Source organism: Misgurnus anguillicaudatus, unplaced genomic scaffold, assembly GCF_027580225.2.
Source record: "Misgurnus anguillicaudatus unplaced genomic scaffold, ASM2758022v2 HiC_scaffold_33, whole genome shotgun sequence".
Lineage (NCBI taxonomy): Eukaryota > Metazoa > Chordata > Actinopteri > Cypriniformes > Cobitidae > Misgurnus > Misgurnus anguillicaudatus.
In genome coordinates, this window is record NW_027395283.1 from 1,749,883 (window position 1) to 1,770,943 (window position 21,061).

At 36.9% G+C, this 21,061-nt stretch overlaps 1 protein-coding gene across 8 annotated transcripts in view; it reads right to left on the reverse strand.

Annotated features, from left to right (window-relative positions):
• Nucleotides 1-8,233: 8,233 nt before the first annotated feature.
• The window catches only part of LOC141363260 (NACHT, LRR and PYD domains-containing protein 3-like), a 50,825-nt gene continuing 37,997 nt past the window's right edge, over nt 8,234-21,061 (reverse strand). For 2 of the 8 annotated variants that reach the window (XM_073865873.1, XM_073865872.1), the window contains exons 13-14: nt 16,757-16,933; nt 8,234-9,325 (exon numbers count right to left, since the gene is read on the reverse strand). In XM_073865873.1, coding sequence (XP_073721974.1) covers nt 9,319-9,325; nt 16,757-16,933 — 184 coding nt within the window. In that variant the 3' untranslated portion in view covers nt 8,234-9,318. The remainder of the gene's footprint in view (nt 9,326-16,756; nt 16,934-21,061) is intronic. The other 6 variants (XM_073865867.1, XM_073865866.1, XM_073865871.1 and 3 more) reach the window with 4 other exon arrangements.

Sequence of the window (21,061 nt, forward strand, 5' to 3'; positions counted from 1 at the left end):
ATGTCTGGATGTAGAAAAAGCCTAGTTGGACATCTTACAATGTACTAATTTTGTTGTATGCAGTTTGAAAATACATGTTTGTAGAAAAAGCCTATTGTACAATGCACTGATTTTGTTGTTATGCAGTTTTAAAAATAGGAAAATGTAGTCATAATCACTGATATATCTTCGGCCCCTTATATGAGATGCTTTTCATGAACTGGCCCCCATGACAAACTAACTGAATAGCCCTGCTCTAGTGAGAGCGTTCAGCGTTGTACAAGACACGCTTTACCCAAAAAGCAAGATGGCAAACAGCAGCTGCACTCCGTTCAAGTCTGCACCAAAAGCTAAATTAAAATATAGGCTACTCAGGTACATAATTACTTGTGTATCTACTTATTATTGAATCAATATTGAAGCAAACAAATCAATATCGAATCGAATCGGATCGAAGCCTCAAGAATCAGAATCGAATCGAATTGTGAAATTCCTAACAATACCCAGCCCTACTTAATTCATGTTGTTTTTTGTATTTTATTTACACATTTATCATTTTTATATAGTCTCTTTTATAAACTCTTTTCTTATATGTCAAACTCATTTATTTTATATTGTGTGCTATGTGATTTTATAAATTGGTTTCAAAGTCTTAATGTCATGGGACCACAATGTCATTAATTATTCATTAACTTTGCTTTGTATAGGAACACACTGAGAAAAGAACTGTTCAGATTATTCAGTAAATGCTTTGTTCATTTTTACTATGATTACGTCTCATGACTTCTGCTATAGGCCTATTCTCTCGGCTGGTAAATGAAAGTTTACATAATTATTCAGTATTTTGTCAGTCTTTTTATTCTTTCTAGGAAAGCTAAAGGACCTGTTATTGCATGCTATGGTACCACAATATAAATGGACTGCAAGAGCTTGTAGAGAGGGGTAAAGACTGCTGAGAGGAACACCACTATATTTTGAATATACATTGCATACTTGACAAACTTGTCACACTTTCACTGCGCAGACACCATATATTGTATAACCGGTTCTTTCTACTGCACCTTTCATTTGCACATTGAAGAGAATAATAAAAAATCTTCACTTCCTATCAAAAAATGCTCTTTCATTTTTTCAGCCACATGTTTTGAAGGTACCCCCACAATGTGAAGTCAGTGTCATCTAGTGGTCAAAATGTTTATAATAAAATCAGATGTACACATCAAAGGTATTTGGATCAATGACTAAGGATTTCATCAGGCCAATTCTAAAATACAAAAAATCTGTTGCAATTGCTCAAACTTTAAGAATGTTGTGTAGACATAAATTTGTATTATAATATATTATTAAACACCCAGGAAGGAGGGCGCCCACTTGCATGGTGCCATCACTCAATTAACCATCCCACGGAGTCTCAACGATGCCTCAGGTAGGGGAGAGTGGGGTAAAGTGAGACATCGGGTAAAGTGAGACACCCCCTGTATCTAGGCAACGGAACACATTTGTGGTCCTATGACTATTATGTTTTTAAGCCCCTCAAATTTCCCCTTGGCCATGAAGGACAGGACCTCATGCTGCTGTGGTTAACATGTTTTTTTCACAAAAATATATTTTTTGCTTGTAAAAGTAAATTTTCTTGCTGTCAACTTAATCAACTGTTGTGCCAAAGCAAATTGATTCAGGTAGAAAAACTTATATCACACATGTTTATGAACTACCAACATATAAAACCTTGTGTTGATGCTAGCTGAAGATTAGCCTGAATTTCCAAGAGAGATAGTTTTTTTCCAAAATGTGGCGGTGGGGTAAAGTGAGACAAATGCTCTGGGGTAAAGTGAGACATGAGGCACAAGTTCAGTTTAGTCTAAAACATATTTTAATGTAATATTACATTACATGTGTTTTTTTTTTTTAATGTTATAAACAAAGCAGAAAAACCATTATGCCTAGTCAATACACCAGGAAGACAGCCTGGGGAAAAACACCCCTTGAGGAGATGGAGAGTGCAGCTGCTTAGGTCAAGGAAGGAAAGAAGTCTCTAATGCTACGTACACACCAAACGCGAGGCATCATGGTATTGTGGGTTCACACCAGACACAAGTTCAACAATTTGCGCAAGTAGATTACATACAAAGTCAATGCAAAGACGCAATCAGACACGTCCTCGCCAGGGGCGCAATGAACAGTTTCAAGGGGGGTATGCAAGACAGAATTTTGGGCCCCTTCCTTTAGAGGATTGTTTGATTTTCATACCATAATGTGTAGCTATATAAAATTACTCAGTTGAGTGCGTTTATTTAATTTTACAGGTCGCATTTGCACTAAAAATAAATGCATGAAGCAAAATAAAAAGATTTATTCGAAAAACGAATAACCTACCATTTTAATCTGGTAAGGCAGAAAACATTCACGTGATTTTAAATAGATCACTAAAAGAAGAATAATGCATGGGGATGGATTTCTGAATTATGGAAATCTATGGAAATTTGAAGCAAACATTTGAAGCAAACAAAACTTAATTTAAAGTCGAAAATTATGTCTATTGACCGCCTCCATTTGTAACGTCATATTAGCCTTCAATCCATTAAAACGCCCAATATATGGCGTTCAAATTTAAAGTCTTAATAATCGAATTAAATTAAAACAAAACATTAACAACATTACAACAATATTTAAACACAACAATACTCAAACATAAATATAAAACAGACATTCTCTATTAGGATGCATGTTAAAAACAATCTGACATAGCGTTTATAATAGCTGCACTAAGTTTACTATTTTGGGCAAAACCTCCGTTGCAATCCTGAATAAAAATGAATCACTTTCACTTTGAAAATGATGCGCTGTCACATTAAAACCAGCTCTTAGTGATTTAAAATTTAACTCAATTATGGCTTAGACAAATCTCCTATTTCATGTTTATTTAGAAAATAATATTTTTAACTCCGCCTATTAAGTTATTGTCCGTCTTAAAAATGCAATAGTTGTCAGCAGCTATGCTAATATTTCCTTAAATAAAGCTCTTGCTGTCCTTTTGTATTAACACAAATATTTTTTATTTTTCATGAAACATACAGTTTACGGATCAGCATGAACGCTTTTAGTGGCATGTGAGATCTTACCTTGAAATGCCAAACTGTAGGACTGACGACTATTTGTGGTAACTTTGCGTAGCAAACCCACCAAACTGATCCCAAACAAAAATGTTGTCTACTCACCCATATCCATATCCGCACAATCAAATTAAAAACCACCAGAACCGCCAAATATGTAATTGCATCTAGGTCATGATTGCACGCTGTTTTTTTAAAAGTGTCTCAATTCACAGTCATTCACAGTAGTTTTATATTAATTTACTTCACATTTTACTACAGTGGTAATAATTAAACTTGTACAATAAAAAAAATGCAAATGCTCCGCTCATATGGCGTCATTCGCATCGCCCCAGGCGAGGATGTGTCTGATCGTGTCTTTGCATTAACTTGGAATGTAATCTACTTGCACAAATCGTTGAACTCACGTCTGGTGTGAACCCACAGTAAGAGCAGCTGCAAGGGATAGAAATATTGATAGATGGTTCTGATTGTCTTTTGCGCTGACCCGCAGACACTAGCTGGCTCTAAGGGTCTTTTGTTCTGACCCCCAGACTGCGTTCTAATCTAACTGGTTCTATATGTCATTTGAATGTTAATTAAAAAAAATTAAATTGTCGGAGCCAATGGTCTACAGTGGGCAGCGCTCCGACATGTGGTGCTTTCACACTTTCTGGCACCCGAGTTTGATTCCCGGCTCGTGGTAATTTGCCGATCCAAATACCCTTCTCTCCTCCCTGTCCTTTCTAACTTTTGAATTATGTATGTATTTGATTTTGGTTCAGAGTTACTGTACTTTCAAGTGTTTAGAAAAATAATGTTCTTAATTGACCAATCCCCTTGATTCTGTTACTAGTCCAACATTAGTTCTGGAATGTGTGGTTGTCAAGCTAGCCGTCAGGATTTTATCTGTTACAATATGTGCTGTTATGGTAGTTTCAGAGTGTAAAAAGTAAGTGGATCAGTTTACCCCGAGCTGGTTCACTTTACCCCCTTGATTTTTCTGGGCTGTCTCAGTTTAAGCTGGGGTAAAGTGAGACATAAGACCACTTTTTTTTAAAACAATCATATTTTCACTGCTCTTCGTCCTGAATACATTCTGGTAATTTACATAGCTAGGAAACATCCTGAATTAATGGGAAATGTGTAAATTTGACTGATATATCATTTTAGCTCGCTTAGAGGGGAGCGAATGTAAAAAATGTCTCACTTTACCCCACTCTCCCCTAAGTATTAAGGGATATCAATATCAAGTCCTATACAATAGATCGGTGTTGTTGGATAATTGCGGTAGATAGTTTGCCAACCTGTTTGCCACTGAACCTGCATTAACGACAACAGTGGGGCCTTTGTCAAAGGGGTTGGCACGCATGGTCGGGTTGCAGTGAGATTTTGCCGTTTTCTTGTGGTCTTGAATAGTTTGCCACTGAACCTGCATTAACGACGACAGTGGGACTTATGGCCTTAGTCAAACGGGTCAGCGTGTATGGTCTGGTTGTGGTGAGATTGAGGTTAGGTCATGTCAAGGGTTATGCACTGAGTTACGAGAAAGGAGAAACCTCAGGAGATGGAAGGGGTGAAGAGTAGTGTTACAGAGGGTCACTCAAATAACCATCCCACAGAGTCTCATCGGTGCCTCAAGTATACATTAAGGGATATCAACATCAAGTCATATACAACAGATCTTAAATCAGGTTATTATTAGGTGATGAAACAGTTTTTCATCTAGATTAATTGACTGTAGCCTTAAATAATTGTTGCACCATAGGGCATGTTTTTATCTTAAAATGAATTAAATTCCTTGTTTTTGTTCTCATTAATTTAAGTTTAGAAAAAAATAAATAGCATTTCTTTTGAGTTTTTATAAGTAATCATCGCATATGTTTGTTGTAAAATTTGAGAGTTGCCATCAAAAATGTAGGCGTCACATCATTGACCCATTTACAAATTACAAAATGTACTTTCACAAACAAACAAGCTTATAACTCATTAGATATAGGTAATCTAAACTTAAATAGAATTTTCATTATTCTCAGTTTGACAATTTACAACCATGTCTGTATAAAGAAATCAGACGCTCACTCTTGATTTTCCTCATGCCCTGCCCTGTGAGGTCATTGTAAACAACAATTCATTCATAATAAATGATGTCTATAAAAGTGCACATACTGTATGAAGTCTACTGCATTTGGTAGCTAAACTCAATCTTTGGGATTCTTATCTTTCTGTACACACTGGAAGAACATCTGAAATTGTGCAAATATGACAGACACCAGGAAAAAGTTACACTCCCATATGACATGCCACCAGTCAACCCACCAGAGCACGAACTGGATATCAGTCCACCCAGGTGGAGTAAGGTAGAACAAACCATGCGTAGAGCAAGTGCCACGTCTTCAGGCCTAATGAAGTTCCTTATAAAACGGTTAGTTCCAATCCTTGATTCTGATTGGTCAATAGGTGTGCTTTATTCACGATAAAACACTGCTATGACTGCTTCACCCAACGGTTCTATTTAATATCACTGCGCCCTTAGCAACACATAAACATATAATGAGACAAAGTCTGAGAACAGTTTGTTGTTTTTATTTGAGCTTTCATGTTGTTGTTCGCAGTCAGGGACTATTTTTTCTAGCGGAAGGAATGCTTTTATTGATTTAACTTCATGAAAGTTGCACTAATATTTTTTTTACTTTAATATTGTGTGGTAACCGTTTTATAAAAGCAATAAGGTACTCCGCTTCGCGTCGTGCCTAACAACGCCCTTCAGCCGTTACTTATTCACGATACAGCACAGCCTCTTGTACCTTATTGCTTACATACAGGTTCTACAAAAAGGCTCCAGCTGTCCTGCGATTCCTCTGGAAACTAGGGCTGCACGATTCGTGCTAAAATGTGAATCATGATTTTTCTCCATGGGAATTTAGATCCCGATTCTCTCAAACGATTCTCATATGTAAAAAAAACATTTATTGCACTCAAGTAACAAAAATGTTCTACCCTGGACTTTTAGTTATAATAAAGTGTCTTCAAAGTCTCTTTTCCTTATTTTAGAAGATGAGTAACTTGTTAGCTGTTAAACATAAACAATAGAATGTTGACACTAATAAATAAAAGTAATTGTACAAAAAAGCACAGGTGCTATTTATTATAATCAAACTGGTCAACCTTAAAACTTTAAAAACATGAAACCTATAAAGAACTAAACAATGATACAGAGTCCGTTTCTCAATCTGAAGGCTGCAGCCTTCCGGAGGTCGCATTTCTATCAACTTATTTCAGAATATTAACAATTACAAAGTTGATTATTATTCTTAGTTAATCGTAATTTGTTGTAATATGTTTATGACTTGCGAATGTAATACTCAGTTAAGTTAAACCAGGATCGATGACGTATGCAGCCTGCTTAGGCGACCTACGGAGGCTGCAGCCTTCCGATTGAAAACGGCCAGAGTTAACTTATTTCCTTGCCTTTTTTGGAACCAATATTGTTGCATCGTCACTCTCTACGTCGCCACCAGGATTTTCCGCAATGGCGCACGTTTTTCCCTCTCATTTGTTTGAAAATTTCCGCTCCAAATCCATCAAGTAAATCGAAGTGTTTAGGTTTGCCGCTTTGTTCCACGTCACGTGAGTAACAGCCAAACGCTGCAAATGAGGAGGTGAGAGGAGAGAAACGATCGGGTCTGATTGGTAAATGAGTAGGGTTTGGTTTTACACTGCATGAGTGTAAGCAAGTTTAACTGACATGACATATTGTAATGTAAATACATGAACGTAGTATCTGAATAGAGGGAAATACTGTACATGCAAGAGAATCGCCGTCATTTACAAAGAGGATCGCTTGTATGTATAAATCGAGATCGTGATTCTTTTTTTTTCGATTAATCGTGCAGCCCTACTGGAAACTGATGAGAGTTGTGTGGCAAAAGGAGATACCAACATCCTGGCAGATACCATCCTTGGCTCAGTCCCTCACAACCTCCTGTGGACAGCCTTTGACTACTTTAGCGTGAGAAAGGTATTTATGGACTTGTCTATCTCTGGGGAATACGGTGAACAAGGTAAATTCCCAAAATGTGGGCGTGTTCCTTTAAATGTTTTCAATCCGCCTATTTTCAGCAAATGTAATATGAAATATAATATTATATTATGTGAAGAAATTCGCAATTAAAGCAGGATTACTTTGTCAAGCGTAATGTGTCGTAGCAGTGAGCAGGTCATAATGGTGTCTCCTTATATGAAACATCTGACTCCACTAATCAGGCTCCTTTCAGAATGTTTGAAACGTTTAATTAACAAACTGATGGACTTTCTGACATTTCTTATTTTCTCTCATTTTCAGCTGGGCAAGTTCAAATAAAATTAATATTTTAAAATTCATATGGTGAACATTATAATTAAAGCAACACTATGTAGTTTCCATGTTAAAAATGACTTACAGCTCCCCCATGTGGTTGAAAAGCGCAACAGTGCCTGGTATCAGACACTCTTCTGCAGGCAGGGGGAGGGGCGGGGCTGTGTTTCCTACCCTCCACCACCACTTTCAGAGTGTGCTTGTAGCAGCTAGGAGGCTGCTCAGGTTGCAGTAACAGTACAATTTGTCCAGTTAAAAGTTGTTCTATCACTGAAATAATTTTAGAGACATTATTTAAAGGTAAAAAGACTACATAGTGTTGCTTTAACATTAGCATTATCATTTTTCTTATTTTATTTAAGAGTTACATTGATCATCCTATCTGTGATATTATTTGCTCTTTGTATAAAAGTGACATTCAACCAAAAGTAATTATTTCAATAAAAATATATTTCAAGGATAAAATTATTTTGCCCACTTTCGTTTACAAAGATGTGAAACTTATCGAGTGGTCAGGGGTGTTCAATGATATGCTCACACAAAAATCGCTGCAAAAGATGCTTTCCAACAGCTGTTTTAGCATTCGTTGTTAACTTGTGGACCTATTTTTCCAAACGCCTCACACCCGTACATTCTTCCGCTTAGAGCTTGAATAATAGACACTCCAGCCCAGTTGGTGGCGCTAATCCGCCATTGCCAATTGCAAGAATAGAAGTTCCCGGCGCGGAGTAATACCGTACCTCACAGCACAACTAATACAAGTCAATGGAGTTGGCAAAAACATCGATAAAACCTGTTGGAATGCGTATTTTGCAGCGATTTTTGTGTGAGCATACCAGTGAACACCCCTGACCACTCGGTGAGTTTCACGTCTTTGTAAACGAAAGTTTAATGCATTTTAGGAAGGATTGTTCCAGTGCACCATTAAACTCATTGTAAAGGTAGGAGCTGAAACACAAACACCCAAAAATTCTCGGGGCAGCCGCATATGTCGAAATTTCAGTCAAAACCGTTCTATTTCATCATAAACAATCTGAAAACAGGGCTTTAAGTGTAAAATACCGAACTTGTCCTTTAAGTTTCAACATGTTAATGAAATAAACAAACAAACGTAATACTATTTAAAAAATTAAGATGATGTATCACATCATTTTGATTTCACTCACAAGCTGTTTATAAAGAAAAGACTAAAGTTTGCAAACACTTAGTTAAAACAATAATACTTTGATGATCAAACCTAAACAAGATGATCAAGTTAAGTTGGATTTCTTCACTTAAACACAATTGTAATTTTTGCCATCTTTGTCACTTTCACCTTTTGCTTGCTTACTGCTAACATTGCTAACATTATGTTTTGGGTCAGGGGTTGTATACTCCATTACATGTAAAGTGATATTAATAGTGCCACTGCAATCTTGTAGATACTTCACATTTTTATTGTAAATTCTATTTACATTTTATGGTATTTTATTTACCTGTCATAAATAATGTTTATCTACTGTCTATATACTAACATGTATTTACTGTAAATGTTTTGTTTTGCAACAATACAACAACAAATTAGTCAAAAGTGCTAAGAAATACATTTGAATTTGATAATTCCAACACATTCTTTGTTGTAAAGGGCATGATCTCCACCTCTCTGCTGCCCTCTTATTACTCTTAACTAGGTTAGGAAACCTCTCCAGCTCTCTTAAATAATTTAGGAGCTGAGACCTAGTCTTAACACTTATGAGGCTTTATACATACGGCTTTATACATTTATACATATACAAATCCAGTACTGAATAATCAACTCATACGGGTAAGAGGAAGTGTCTGTGATGTCACTATTGTGTCTTCTTATTCACCTTCAGATCATACTGAAGATCAGACATCTTTACATCTTTATCACCAACTGTAAGTTGAAGAAAATGAAAGAGAAAGACAATCAGATATGAGATGATCATCAGTGTCAGATGAAGAGATAGAAAAACAAACTATTAGTGCTGTCAGTCAGTGATAGAAATGAAATCTTCAACATAATAAACATGTCAACAATCTGTTTATCACATACACATGAGCTACAACAATACAAAAACACATTTCATCTATTTCCTCTGAATATTTGATGTCAATGTAAGAGATGAATGTATTGATGTATGTATGTAGTATAATATAATGACACACTGACAGTTTTATGAGTTCACACACAAACAGTAAGAAAATGAAGGTGATGCTTTATTTTAAAAGTCCTGGAGGTTGACAGTCGTGTAAATAAAGAGAAACAGCATCAATGTCAAAGCTCGACAGAGAGTTGTGTGAAGTGTCCATCAGATTTTAAGAGTTGACTTTCTCTTCTTTTTTCTAATCTTCATCTGTATCATTTACCATCAGTACTTTGTGTTTATCTGTTGTGTATATATTGTGTTTGTGTTGTTATTTCTGTCTGTATTCTGATGATTTCATAAATAATGCTTAAAACATGAAATAAAAACCAAGTTGTTATAAAAAGAGTTTAAGATGAACATCTAGTCAAGTGTGCATAACTATAGAGGTGTCGGCCTATCAAACAAACCCCATTAACAAACATCATATATAATGTGTAAGAAGAGTAAGATCACAGTATTAAATCCTGGAGTGAACAAACTCAACATCACAGTTAGTAAACAGACTCAGACATTGGATTGAATTGTTATTGTGTTGATCTGACAAAGCATCAAGTGTTGTTCATGTACACTTCATATTTTCTGTTTGTTGGGTTTAAAGGATACACCGCCTATAACAGCAGCAGATCAATTTATATGGGGTCAGATTTGTTTCGTATTTCTGAATAAATATACTATGATCCACAAATAAATATAGAGAGTTTCATAAATATTTTTTAAATCCACAAATGCACAATAAGCGAACCATAAATATATGTTAGACATTTTATAAAAAGGAAGGAAATTCACAAATAAATAAAATGGGATTTGCAAATGAAAAAATATTTATAAATATATATTTTTATTTTATTTATATGTGAATGGCTTCCTGCGCATTTGTGGATCGCTTTCTGTGCATTTGTGAATCGCTGCACACATTTGTGGATCGCTTTCTGTGCATTTGTGAATTGCTGCACTCATTTGTGGATCGCGTTCTGTGCATTTGTGGATTTGAAACATTTCTAACGTCAAGACGTGCACAAGAATCCACAAATAGGTGGACTCCGCCCACCGTCTACTCCAGCCAATCAGACAACAAGCACACTGTGCTGACCAATCGTGGCAAGATTTCCCTCCAACCAATCACATTTTGTTTTACTGTTAGGTCGGGAACACAGTTGAATTTCATCAGGCAATCTTTTGTAGGCTGCATACATCATCAAGACTGTCTTATTTTAGAAAATTAACTATTATAAAGTTGACTATTATTCTCAGTTAGTCGTTAATTGTTGTAAAATGCTTATGATTTGCGGATGTAATGCTCAGTTAACTTAAATTAACCAGACGTGATGACTTATGCAGCCTGCATATGCGACCTCCGGAGGCTGCAACCTTCCGCTTGAGGTTCGGGCACTGTTGACAGTTGTCAATAATTCTTTACTTGGGATTCTCTTAATACACTTTGTGGTAAGGTATGTCAAGGTTAATATTTGTCAAATTAAATTGATTAAAACCGGTTTTTAGCAGTAGTTTACTCCACACGTGGCTTTTTGATTCCTTCTGTTGCCGTGTTGGTTTGTTTCCTGGCTGACAGTAACTAAGTTTAGCATTTTGTAAATTCTGTTAATATAGCATATAGCCTTTCTTGAAATAATCCGGCTACAATCTTAAAGACGTCTTGGTTTCAATTTTGCTAATCCCTTATGTAATATCAAACTCCTGTTCTCAGGTAATTTTAATCCTTTTAAGGTTCCATTTTAATGTGAGGTGGAAATTGGAAAGGCTTGTATAGTTTGGTCTGTTCCTGATTATTTATATTATTTGACTAAATTATCAATAGTTGAAGAACAAAATACTGTTTTATTAGATTATAATCTATAGTTTGGAATAATACTATATAACCCATTATATTTACTATTAATTTAGTAATTTCCCTGGTTTTTCTTCTTTCTTGTAAAGCTGTTTTGAAGCAATGCAACTTTGTAAAAAAACACTATATAAATAAATCTGGCTTGGCTTAATTTAAAATTAAATTTACACCCCATTTAGAAATTACAGATGTGTGTGTGTGTTTGTTTGTTTACATATAATATTTAATTTACTTAAGATAAGATATTGTGTTCTATATAAATCTGTACTACTTATTTCAGCGCACTCTAACAAATGTCTGCATCTAAGCTTACTCAAAGGATTAGCTTATTTATTTATTCCTTCAAATTATTGATTCATAAATAAATGAGTTCATTACACATTTCATTCATTCACTCCTGTCTACTGCAATTGCTGATTGAGAAACATGGCATTGACCTTCAGGCCTTGTTCATTAACACAGTATGACAAAAAAATTCAATATCCTCTTGAACTTGAAATATGAACACAAATTCATCCTTTACTTCAGAGAATTCCCCGCTCAGGACCTTCCAGAGGGCATTTTGTTGATCATCTGTAACACCTGGTCAAGTAAAGATGCAAGTCGTAAAACATATAAAAATCACATGAAATGATATGAAGCGTCTGTCATATCCCTTTTAGGCAAACATCTACATCAGCTGAATGCACCCCCACTCCTAAAAAACACACACAATAAAAAACAAATAACATACCAGTTGTTTGATTGCATACTTGTGTGTAAAAATCCAGCTTACTTCTATGAATTTTACTGTTAATGACAGTAAGAGCATAAGCTTGTTCAGAGCATGAAGGGAAAATAAAAACAACACTGTAAGACTATCTAACAGCTTTGACATATTAAACCTTCTTGACATTAAGATGTAGACACCACAGGAATTTCTTGTTCATTTAAAAGATACCATAATGCATAATGTGTAATTAAATGATCAGTTCTGTAGTAGGAGACGAGGTAAAACACATTTGTTTTGTCATGTCATAAGAAAATGTACCACGTTAGATACAAACTATCTGTAAGCAAATGTCACTACATAACTATAATGGTAGCAAAGACTACTCTGAAGTGTAGGGGGCTAGTTACGAATGAATATAGCAGTGTACCAGGGTGTCTGTCAGAACACAATAAAGAGCGTTGAACCAACTTGAGCTGTTTATTAGGCACACAAGAGAACATACATTAGATAGGAGAGAGCCAGCATTCAGTATTTATGAGGTAGCACACACCGCACAGAACTCTGAATGAGAGGCACAACTTGGACAGCAGAGCAGTCTAGGGCTGCAACTAACGATTATTTTAATAATCGATTAATCTGTCGATTATTTTTTCGATTAATCGATGAATCGGATAAAAAAACAAAAAAACAAGAAAAGCATTCATTTCCAACCCCTTATTCAAAACAGAACTTAAATCTTTAGAAATTGCACAAACATGTTGCTCCTTGAACATACCTGAGCTGTTACAATAATAATAAAATAAAATAAAAATGGACTAACACAAAAAAATACACATGTATGCTTTACATCTGCCAAATATATAGACTTTTTTATGATGCATTTCCCATCAAGAAGCCTCTCTTGATGGGATCAAAAAGATATATAAGTTACTAGTACACTCTTAGAAATAAAGGTACAAAAGTTGTCACTGGACAGTACTCTTTTAAAAAGGTACACCTTTCTTTGTTCCCAAAAAGTGCATATAAGTAGGTATGTTGCTAACTCCGCTGTCGCGGCTGACTTTTTGGTTCCGCTCAACGAAACTCAAGATTTCCTCAGGCGGCGCGCGGTGTTGTGGAAAATAATGCTTCTGTTGGTTTGTTGATGGTGAAATTTCTGAGTTTTAATTCTTAACATCACCGGAAGAAGCATAGGTACCTTCTCGTTTTCAGTCACCACCTTTTATGTTTCACTACTGGCCGTGCGAGCTCGCCAAAGTCTGTTGTTTGTAAAATCATCGCTGTTTTTACTGAAGTTGAGTAAAGACATTCTTGAAATTGTAAAGACATTTAGTTTAATTGCTAAACTACAAGTGAACGAAATTTTAATAAATTTGAACGACTACCACATGTGGTTTTACCTCTACCAAAATCTGCTTGAATGGTAAAGAATGGGACGCAGCCGTATAGTTAGCCATGTAGTAGATGTCTGTATATATAGACTGAATAAAGAGTGTTATTTGGTGTAATTAGTGGTTTGTTTTTTTATATATCTGACTTTTCAGAAGTAGAATATGTAGAGGATATGGCAAACAGCTTATCCTGAAAGATTCAGGTCAATATCTTTAAAATTGTAAAAGTTATAGCTAAAAACTTCATAATTTTCATGATTCGGTCACACATTTTCTTGAATTTTAATGGAAAACATGGGACCAAATTAAGTGATGATTTTCGAGTTTCAAATGGCCAGTATTTTGTTATTCTTTAACCCATATACATGATCTTGGTCTCATTTAAAAGCTTTTTTCAAGCTCTTTCTATCTGAACAACTCGTTTTAGCATTTAACCATTTTGAAAATTTTAGCAACATACCTAATATTAGTACTTCAAAAGTACATATTGGCAGTTCAAAGATACATATTTGTACCTAAATGGTACATATTAAGACCTTTTATAAAGGGTACTGCCCCAGTGACAGCTTTCTATCTTTTATATTTGACGTTATGTGTTTTCTCTGATCAGATAGCTATCTCATTTGTTAAAACTGTTCCATTTACATTTGGCCACATACATGTGTCTTGTGAAAACGGAAAATGCTTCTTCTACTCCCGCGCAAAATGCAAATACACCATTCATTACTTCGCCTTAAAAATGGAAGACGATGTTTATGCAACAAAAGACGGCACTTACTGTATATGTTGTACTGTATGTTGGGCTGGGAACATGCGTCTCCTTGCTCGGCATGAGCTGGAGCGCGCAGGAAAGAGCAGCAGGAGAGTGATGGCGCGATGATATTACGTACAGGTCCATGACGGGGAAAAGCGTTCATACAACTCTCTCTCAAAGTTTTATTTCATTGTTTAATATCAGTGGAGTTTGTCATTGGAGTTTTTTATTCGTTCTAGAAACGTTGTTTACCCGCTGTCGTTGCTCCATAAAGCATAAGCGTTTCGTCTTTGTTTGTTTTGTTTGCCGGCTAACTTCCAGGTGACGCGCTTACGTTTGGGATGAGTAAAACTCTAGCCGTTTCTCAATGTCAAGGATACTTCCTTGGCAGGACTAGCCCTTACAAGTCACTTCCTTCAGAGGCGAGGCGAGGCTCCTTTTAAGCATTCGGAGAACACGTTAAATGGAACAGGCTAACAAGTGCACGTCATTACGTCATTGCGTGATTGAAAGGTGTGCTTTCGGTGCTGCGCGCATAGGATTGTGGGTGATTTCAGCGCGTGAAGAGCGCGAAGGATACAAATTTGCATCCTTTCCTGTATATGGGATATTTCTCGAACGAAGGACTCAGTCCTTGGCTGAAATTTCGAGGATCCTCGACATTGGAACAGTCCTTCGACGGACGTCGATGACGTAGCATCCTCGAAATTCTAGCTTCCGAGGATCCTTCCTTGACATTGAGAAACGGCTACTGACATGTGGTTTTCCTCTACCTTTGCTGGGTTTTTTTTATCTTTTCTCCGCCGCTCTGTCTTTTCTCCGTGCTGTCTATGAGCCGCCGAACTCTGCAAGCAACAGTGCGCGGGAGAGACCGACGCTGCGTCCCAAACCGCATACTTCCATACTATATAGTAGGCAAAAAGCACTACTTCTCGTACTCTTTGCCTACTATATAGTATAGAAATAGGCTGTTTGGGACGCAGCATGAGTGTGTTCACTCCGCTCCGCGCTTAACTAAAGTGTTTCTTTTTTTCTTTTTTAAATTAAACGTTTCTGCGTCACGCGACACGACGAATCGATAATGAAATTCGTTGCCAACTCTTTTACTAATCGATTTTTATCGATTTAATCGATTCGTTGTTGCAGCCCTAGAGCAGTCGTTGATAAAGGTAATGGTGAATATTGGTAACAGTCCTTTAATGAAGCTCTGCACAGGATGAGGGTATGCTCCTTTAAGAGAGATAGACCAGAGCTGTATTTATGAGCTTGGTTGCATGGCATGTGAATGGAGATGCATGAGTGCCTGGCTATATTTGAGAGCTTAGCCAGATCATAGGCAGGTGGAGATGTGGTTTCCCTGCAACAGATAACAACAGGATTCCCAAAGTAACACTAATGCTAATAAACATACATAACATTGACAAATTAGCTACAGCTTCTCCCCTCATACATCATCAAAATAACATAAACAGACGTGTCTCAAATGACAAATTTTACACCATTAGCAGTGTTTACACAACGTATGTAATATAACTGACATTATTACAGGATAAACACATTGATGAACAGCAAAAGAAAGTGATTTATATAGCGTTACAGCGTAGTAGATTCACAGTTTAGCTAATAACATGTTAGCGCTATTAATAACGAAAATTTTAACAAAAAAAAAAACATGCAAATCTAACTGTACTCACTCTAATGACGCACATGAACACACCGCGTAACAATCTGGTGCTATTGTCTCCACAACAACACGATTCATGCCTCACACAGCGAGACACTTGTACAAAACTAGCGCTCTTCCGCCATTGCTTTGAGTGAGCGATACTCGCTGTCATAATAAAAGTCCTCCTCCGTCTGGGTCTTTTGCACAATGTTTCTAGAAAAGACTCTGTGATTGGTTGAAGGGAGATCGTGCCACGATTGGTCAGCACAGTGTGCTTGTTGTCTGATTGGCTGGAGTAGACGGTGGGCGGAGTCCACCTATTTGTGGATTCTTGTGCACGTCTTGACGTTAGAAATGTTTCAAATCCACAAATGCACAGAACGCAATCCACAAATGAGTGCAGCAGTTCACAAATGCACAGAAAGCGATCCACAAATGTGTGCAGCGATTCACAAATGCACAGAAAGCGATCCACAAATGCGCAAGAAGCCATTCACATATAAATAAAATAAAAATATATATTTATAAAAAAAATTCATTTGCAAATCCCATTTTATTTATTTGTGAATTTCCTTCCTTTTTATGAAATGTCTAACATATATTTATGGTTCGCTTATTGTGCATTTGTGGATTTAAAAAATATTTATGAAACTCTCTATATTTATTTGTGGATCATAGTATATTTATTCAGAAATACGAAACAAATCTGACCCCATAAATTTACATTTATTTCTAATATTTATATTCTAGGATTTAAATTACACTGTACGAGTTTACTTTAAACATTTATTTAAATGAGCTCTGCTCACCGTACTATCTGTAGTTTATAATGTGGATCATCTTTTAGATCAGAGATCAGCTTCACTCCTGAATCTGTAAGTTTATTCTCAAACAGATACAGATCTCTTAGGTGTGATGATGGGTTTGATGTCAGAGCTGAATTCAGAGCGACACAACTTTTATCTGTGATATTACACCGCTCCAACCTGTAGAGAACAGAGACTTTAATGAATTATACAAAACTACAACGTTTGTAGACACATATATTGTCACGTATCTGTATACACAAGGAGACGAAGGAAAACTGGATACAAAATACACAGGAATCTTTATTAACAGGACTAGGATGGCAACACACAGCATACACAGACGAGAACCAAAAAACCAAAAAAACCTAGGTTAGTGGCCCTTTAAGACATCTTAAGTCAGTCGGGTGTTCATGGCAAATCTACCACCACAATATAATTTCTTTGGACGGTTTGTTAAAAGCATCTGTTAAAGGCGGAGTCCACGATGTTTGAAAAACGCGTTGGAAAAGGAGATGGGCCGACTACCAAAACACACTTATAGCCAATCAAATCTAATCAAATGCCGGGTTGTGTATGTGTGGGGCGGGTCTATCAACAGAAGGTCCAGATTCTATTGGGATAGGGGCGTGTTTGTTTGGGTGATTTCAAATATCAACATTGGCTTTCAAACATCGTGGACTCCGCCTTTAAATGGCTAAATGTTGTTTTAATTGTAGGATAATGAATTTTAATGTAGTTTTAATTTTAGCACTATTTTCTAAGGTGGCCGACAGGAAGTAGTATTTAACATCTACCGGAAACAAATTCCTTGTATGTAAGTATACTTGGCGAAATAAACTGATTCTGATTCATACAAATAGAAACCCCCCAGCAAATCAAAAAAACATCTTCATCAGTTTGACAACAAATGGACTGCAGATGCTCGCAACACAAACAAATACAGAAATGGAAGTGTTTCTGAGGGATTGCATACGTCATCAAGACAGTTTTATTACAGTAAACTGAGCATTACATTCACAAGTCATAAGCATATTACAACAATTTACGATTAACTAAAAATAATAGTCAACTTTATAATTGCAATTTTTCTGAAATAGGACAATCTTGATGATGTATGCAGGAGGTTCCAGAGGCTGCAACGTTTTGGAAAAGGGAGTCGGGCTGACTACCAAAGCACACTTGTAGTCAATCAGCAGTTAGGTGCGTGTCTACTATGACATCATTGCCTGGGTTGCGTATGTGTGGGGCAGGTCTATCAAAAGAAGGTCCAGATTCTATTGGGGTAGGGGCGCGTTTGTTTAGGTGATCTCAAATGTCAACATTGGCGTTCAGAGATTATGGACCCTGCATTTAGTGCGATATGAACAAAAATTTGTATCCCAGTATTTTTTTTAGGAATGGCGTTATCCGATATCCAGAATTTTTTATAAAAAGAATAAAAATGTTACTTAAAAGTCAAAGCCCCTTCAAATAGAGAGTTGGTAATGGCCCAACAAAATGATTCTGGGTTGCAGACATTGTTTGAGGATGTTATTTCAGCTGATGCCTGACCAACGACCACCGGCAGGACCCGCTTAATATCCGCTTAATCTCTGCTTAATCTCCGCTTAATCTCCGCTTAAGCTCCTTATCCGTTTATATGTGTGTATATACATGTATATCTCTCAAGGGTTTTTCCCTCCTAGGACTTTTATTTTTATTTCCTCGGCTAAACAACCCGGGGTTTTTGTTTTTTTTCTCCTAGGGGGTTTTTTACCCCGGGGAGGTAGCCTGCTTTGGCTTAACTTAGCTTCTTCTTCTAGACGTTACATTAGAAATAAGCTCGCACATAATGTCGCGTCAGAGCCGCAGCAAATTTGACTGCTTATGCTATTGTGTATTATGTTATGCTATCTGTCGTTTTTCTGTGCTTTTACTGCTTCTATTAATGTAAAGCTGCTTTGAAACAATTGAGTATTGTGAAAAGCGCTATATAAATAAAATTGAATTGAATTGAATTGAATTATTTCTTCACAAGAGGTGAGAAGTGCTGTCAGTGGATATTTTGTCCAAGATGAGCTACTTTTGAGGAAATATGATCCTTGTTAAAAAGGTTTGATTGGAGAGGCTGTAATTCAAGTTGGTATTAGTGCTACCAAAACAGTTCTGTGAAATGGTAATGAAGGTTGCTCATGGTGAAGTAGCAGGTCATTTAGGAATAAATAAAACTTATGCTACACTACTACACTTAAGGTGAGACATAATCAATCAAGTGTATATCACTCTAAAAGTTAAGGTGCGCTTGAACAGTTTCACCAAACATTAAAATGATTGTTACGTGCTTACTGTGTGGAGTTGAACCGTGACTGGGAGGAAAGTATACCCTGGTTATTACTTGCAGCTAGAGAAGTACAACAAGAGAGCTTAGGTTTTAGTCCAAATGATCTGGTTTTTGGTCACAGTGTACAAGGTCCTCTCATTGTTTTGCGGAAAGGACTGTGTGAAGATGATCCTCCACAAAATTTGTTGGAATATGTGAATGGTTTTCGTAGACATTTATTCGTAGACGTAAGAAAATCTTGTCAGAGCGCAGAGTATGATGAAAAAGTACTATGATTAACATGTAGAATCTCGTGTTTTTACACCAGGTGATCAGGTGCTAGTTTTGTAGCCTTCATCTGGATTCACCGGCACCAAATCAGCACTCTTTTAAAAGGGACTTGTTTGAACTGATGAGTGGAAGAGAGAGACGAGACTTTGTGCTTGTTGGTGTTTGTTCGCCCGTTGTGTGGCTACCGGTGTCTCGAGGGGTATGGAGGTTGCGGGAGACCAGAGCCACTCAACGAAGGAGTTCTTATTATGATCTGCCGTCCCAAGAATGGATTTCTGGATCTTCTGTTGGTTTTGTTGATTTAAACTGATTACACTTGTATCACTTACATGCACATGCTGACATGCTGACTATTCATTTACACCAGGGGTGGGCATCGAGGGCCACAGTCCTGCTGAGTTTAGCTTCAACCTTAATCGAACACACCTGAATGTCATTTCCAAACAGTCCTGAAGACTTCAATTAGATTGTTCAGCTGTGTTTGATTAGGGTTGGAGCTAAACTCTGCAGGGCTGTGGCCCTCAGGACCAGGAGTTGCCCACCCCTGATTTACACTGACTACTAAACATTAGTAGTCATGGTTGCGCAGAGCCTAAAACCGTATCAATCTGAACTGTATTGGCTAATTCCACATCCAACAGCTCGCCCCTCGATTCTAAAAAGCTGTTTGTAAACTGCTGTATTATTAATATTACTATCAAATGTTTCAATAAAAAACCTGAGTATTACGTCCGCAATCATAAGCACTTTTTGGGGGATTGCAAAAAGTGATGCACCAGTCTGGGAAATGTTTCGGGCCATTTCTTGATCCGAAAGCTGCATACATCATCAAGATGATTTTATTTAAGTTAAATGAGCATTAAATTCGCAAGTCATAAACATATTACAAACATTTATGATTGACTAAAAACAATAGTCAACTTTATTACTGTTAATATTCTGAATATTCTGAGACCATCTTTGGCCGTTTCTCAATATGCGTTCTTGTCTGTACTTGTGTTCTTGTGGACTTGTAAAACGTCATCAATTGCGGCCCAAGTACTGTCCCAAATCCAAGTTCGCATTAAGCCAAGTTCACATAACATCCCCGGATGTGTTCTTGATCTGCCCATTTAATCGAGGATGCATCAGGAGGTGACTTGTGCGGACTTCTGATAGCCAAGTTTCCCAGAATGCATTTCGCGTCAATGGACAAATTTCCTTTTGGATATACAAGTTCCGGTGAATCAGCGGGTGGTCAGGTGCATATACACTGATGAGGGAAGCCTAATCTCGGCAAGTCCTAAAATTTGCCGCGATCTTTGTGCAGCTGCTCTGCCCTCCATTGTCTAAAGCAGTGTTTCCCAATCCTGGTCCTTGAGGACCCCTTCCCAGAAAGTTTTAAATGCCTCCTTATTTAACACACCTGATTTAATTAATCAGCCTGTTAGGAAGGCGTGTTTACCATTTTGGAAGAAGGCTGATTAGTTGAATCAGGTTTTTTAAATAAGGAGATGTCTAAAACTTTCTGGGAGGGGGTCCTCAAGAACCAGGATTGGGAAGCACTGGTCTAAAGGTCAAACATAAAATATTCCCTGGCGTTTTTGTCTCATTAATTTATTTAACTTTATTATTACTTTATATATAATTTGCAACGCATGTTTTTTCAAACGGATGAGTTCTTGATTTGCTGGTGTTTTTTCTATTTGCATGTGTTTTCCCTTGTTGCAGTGCAG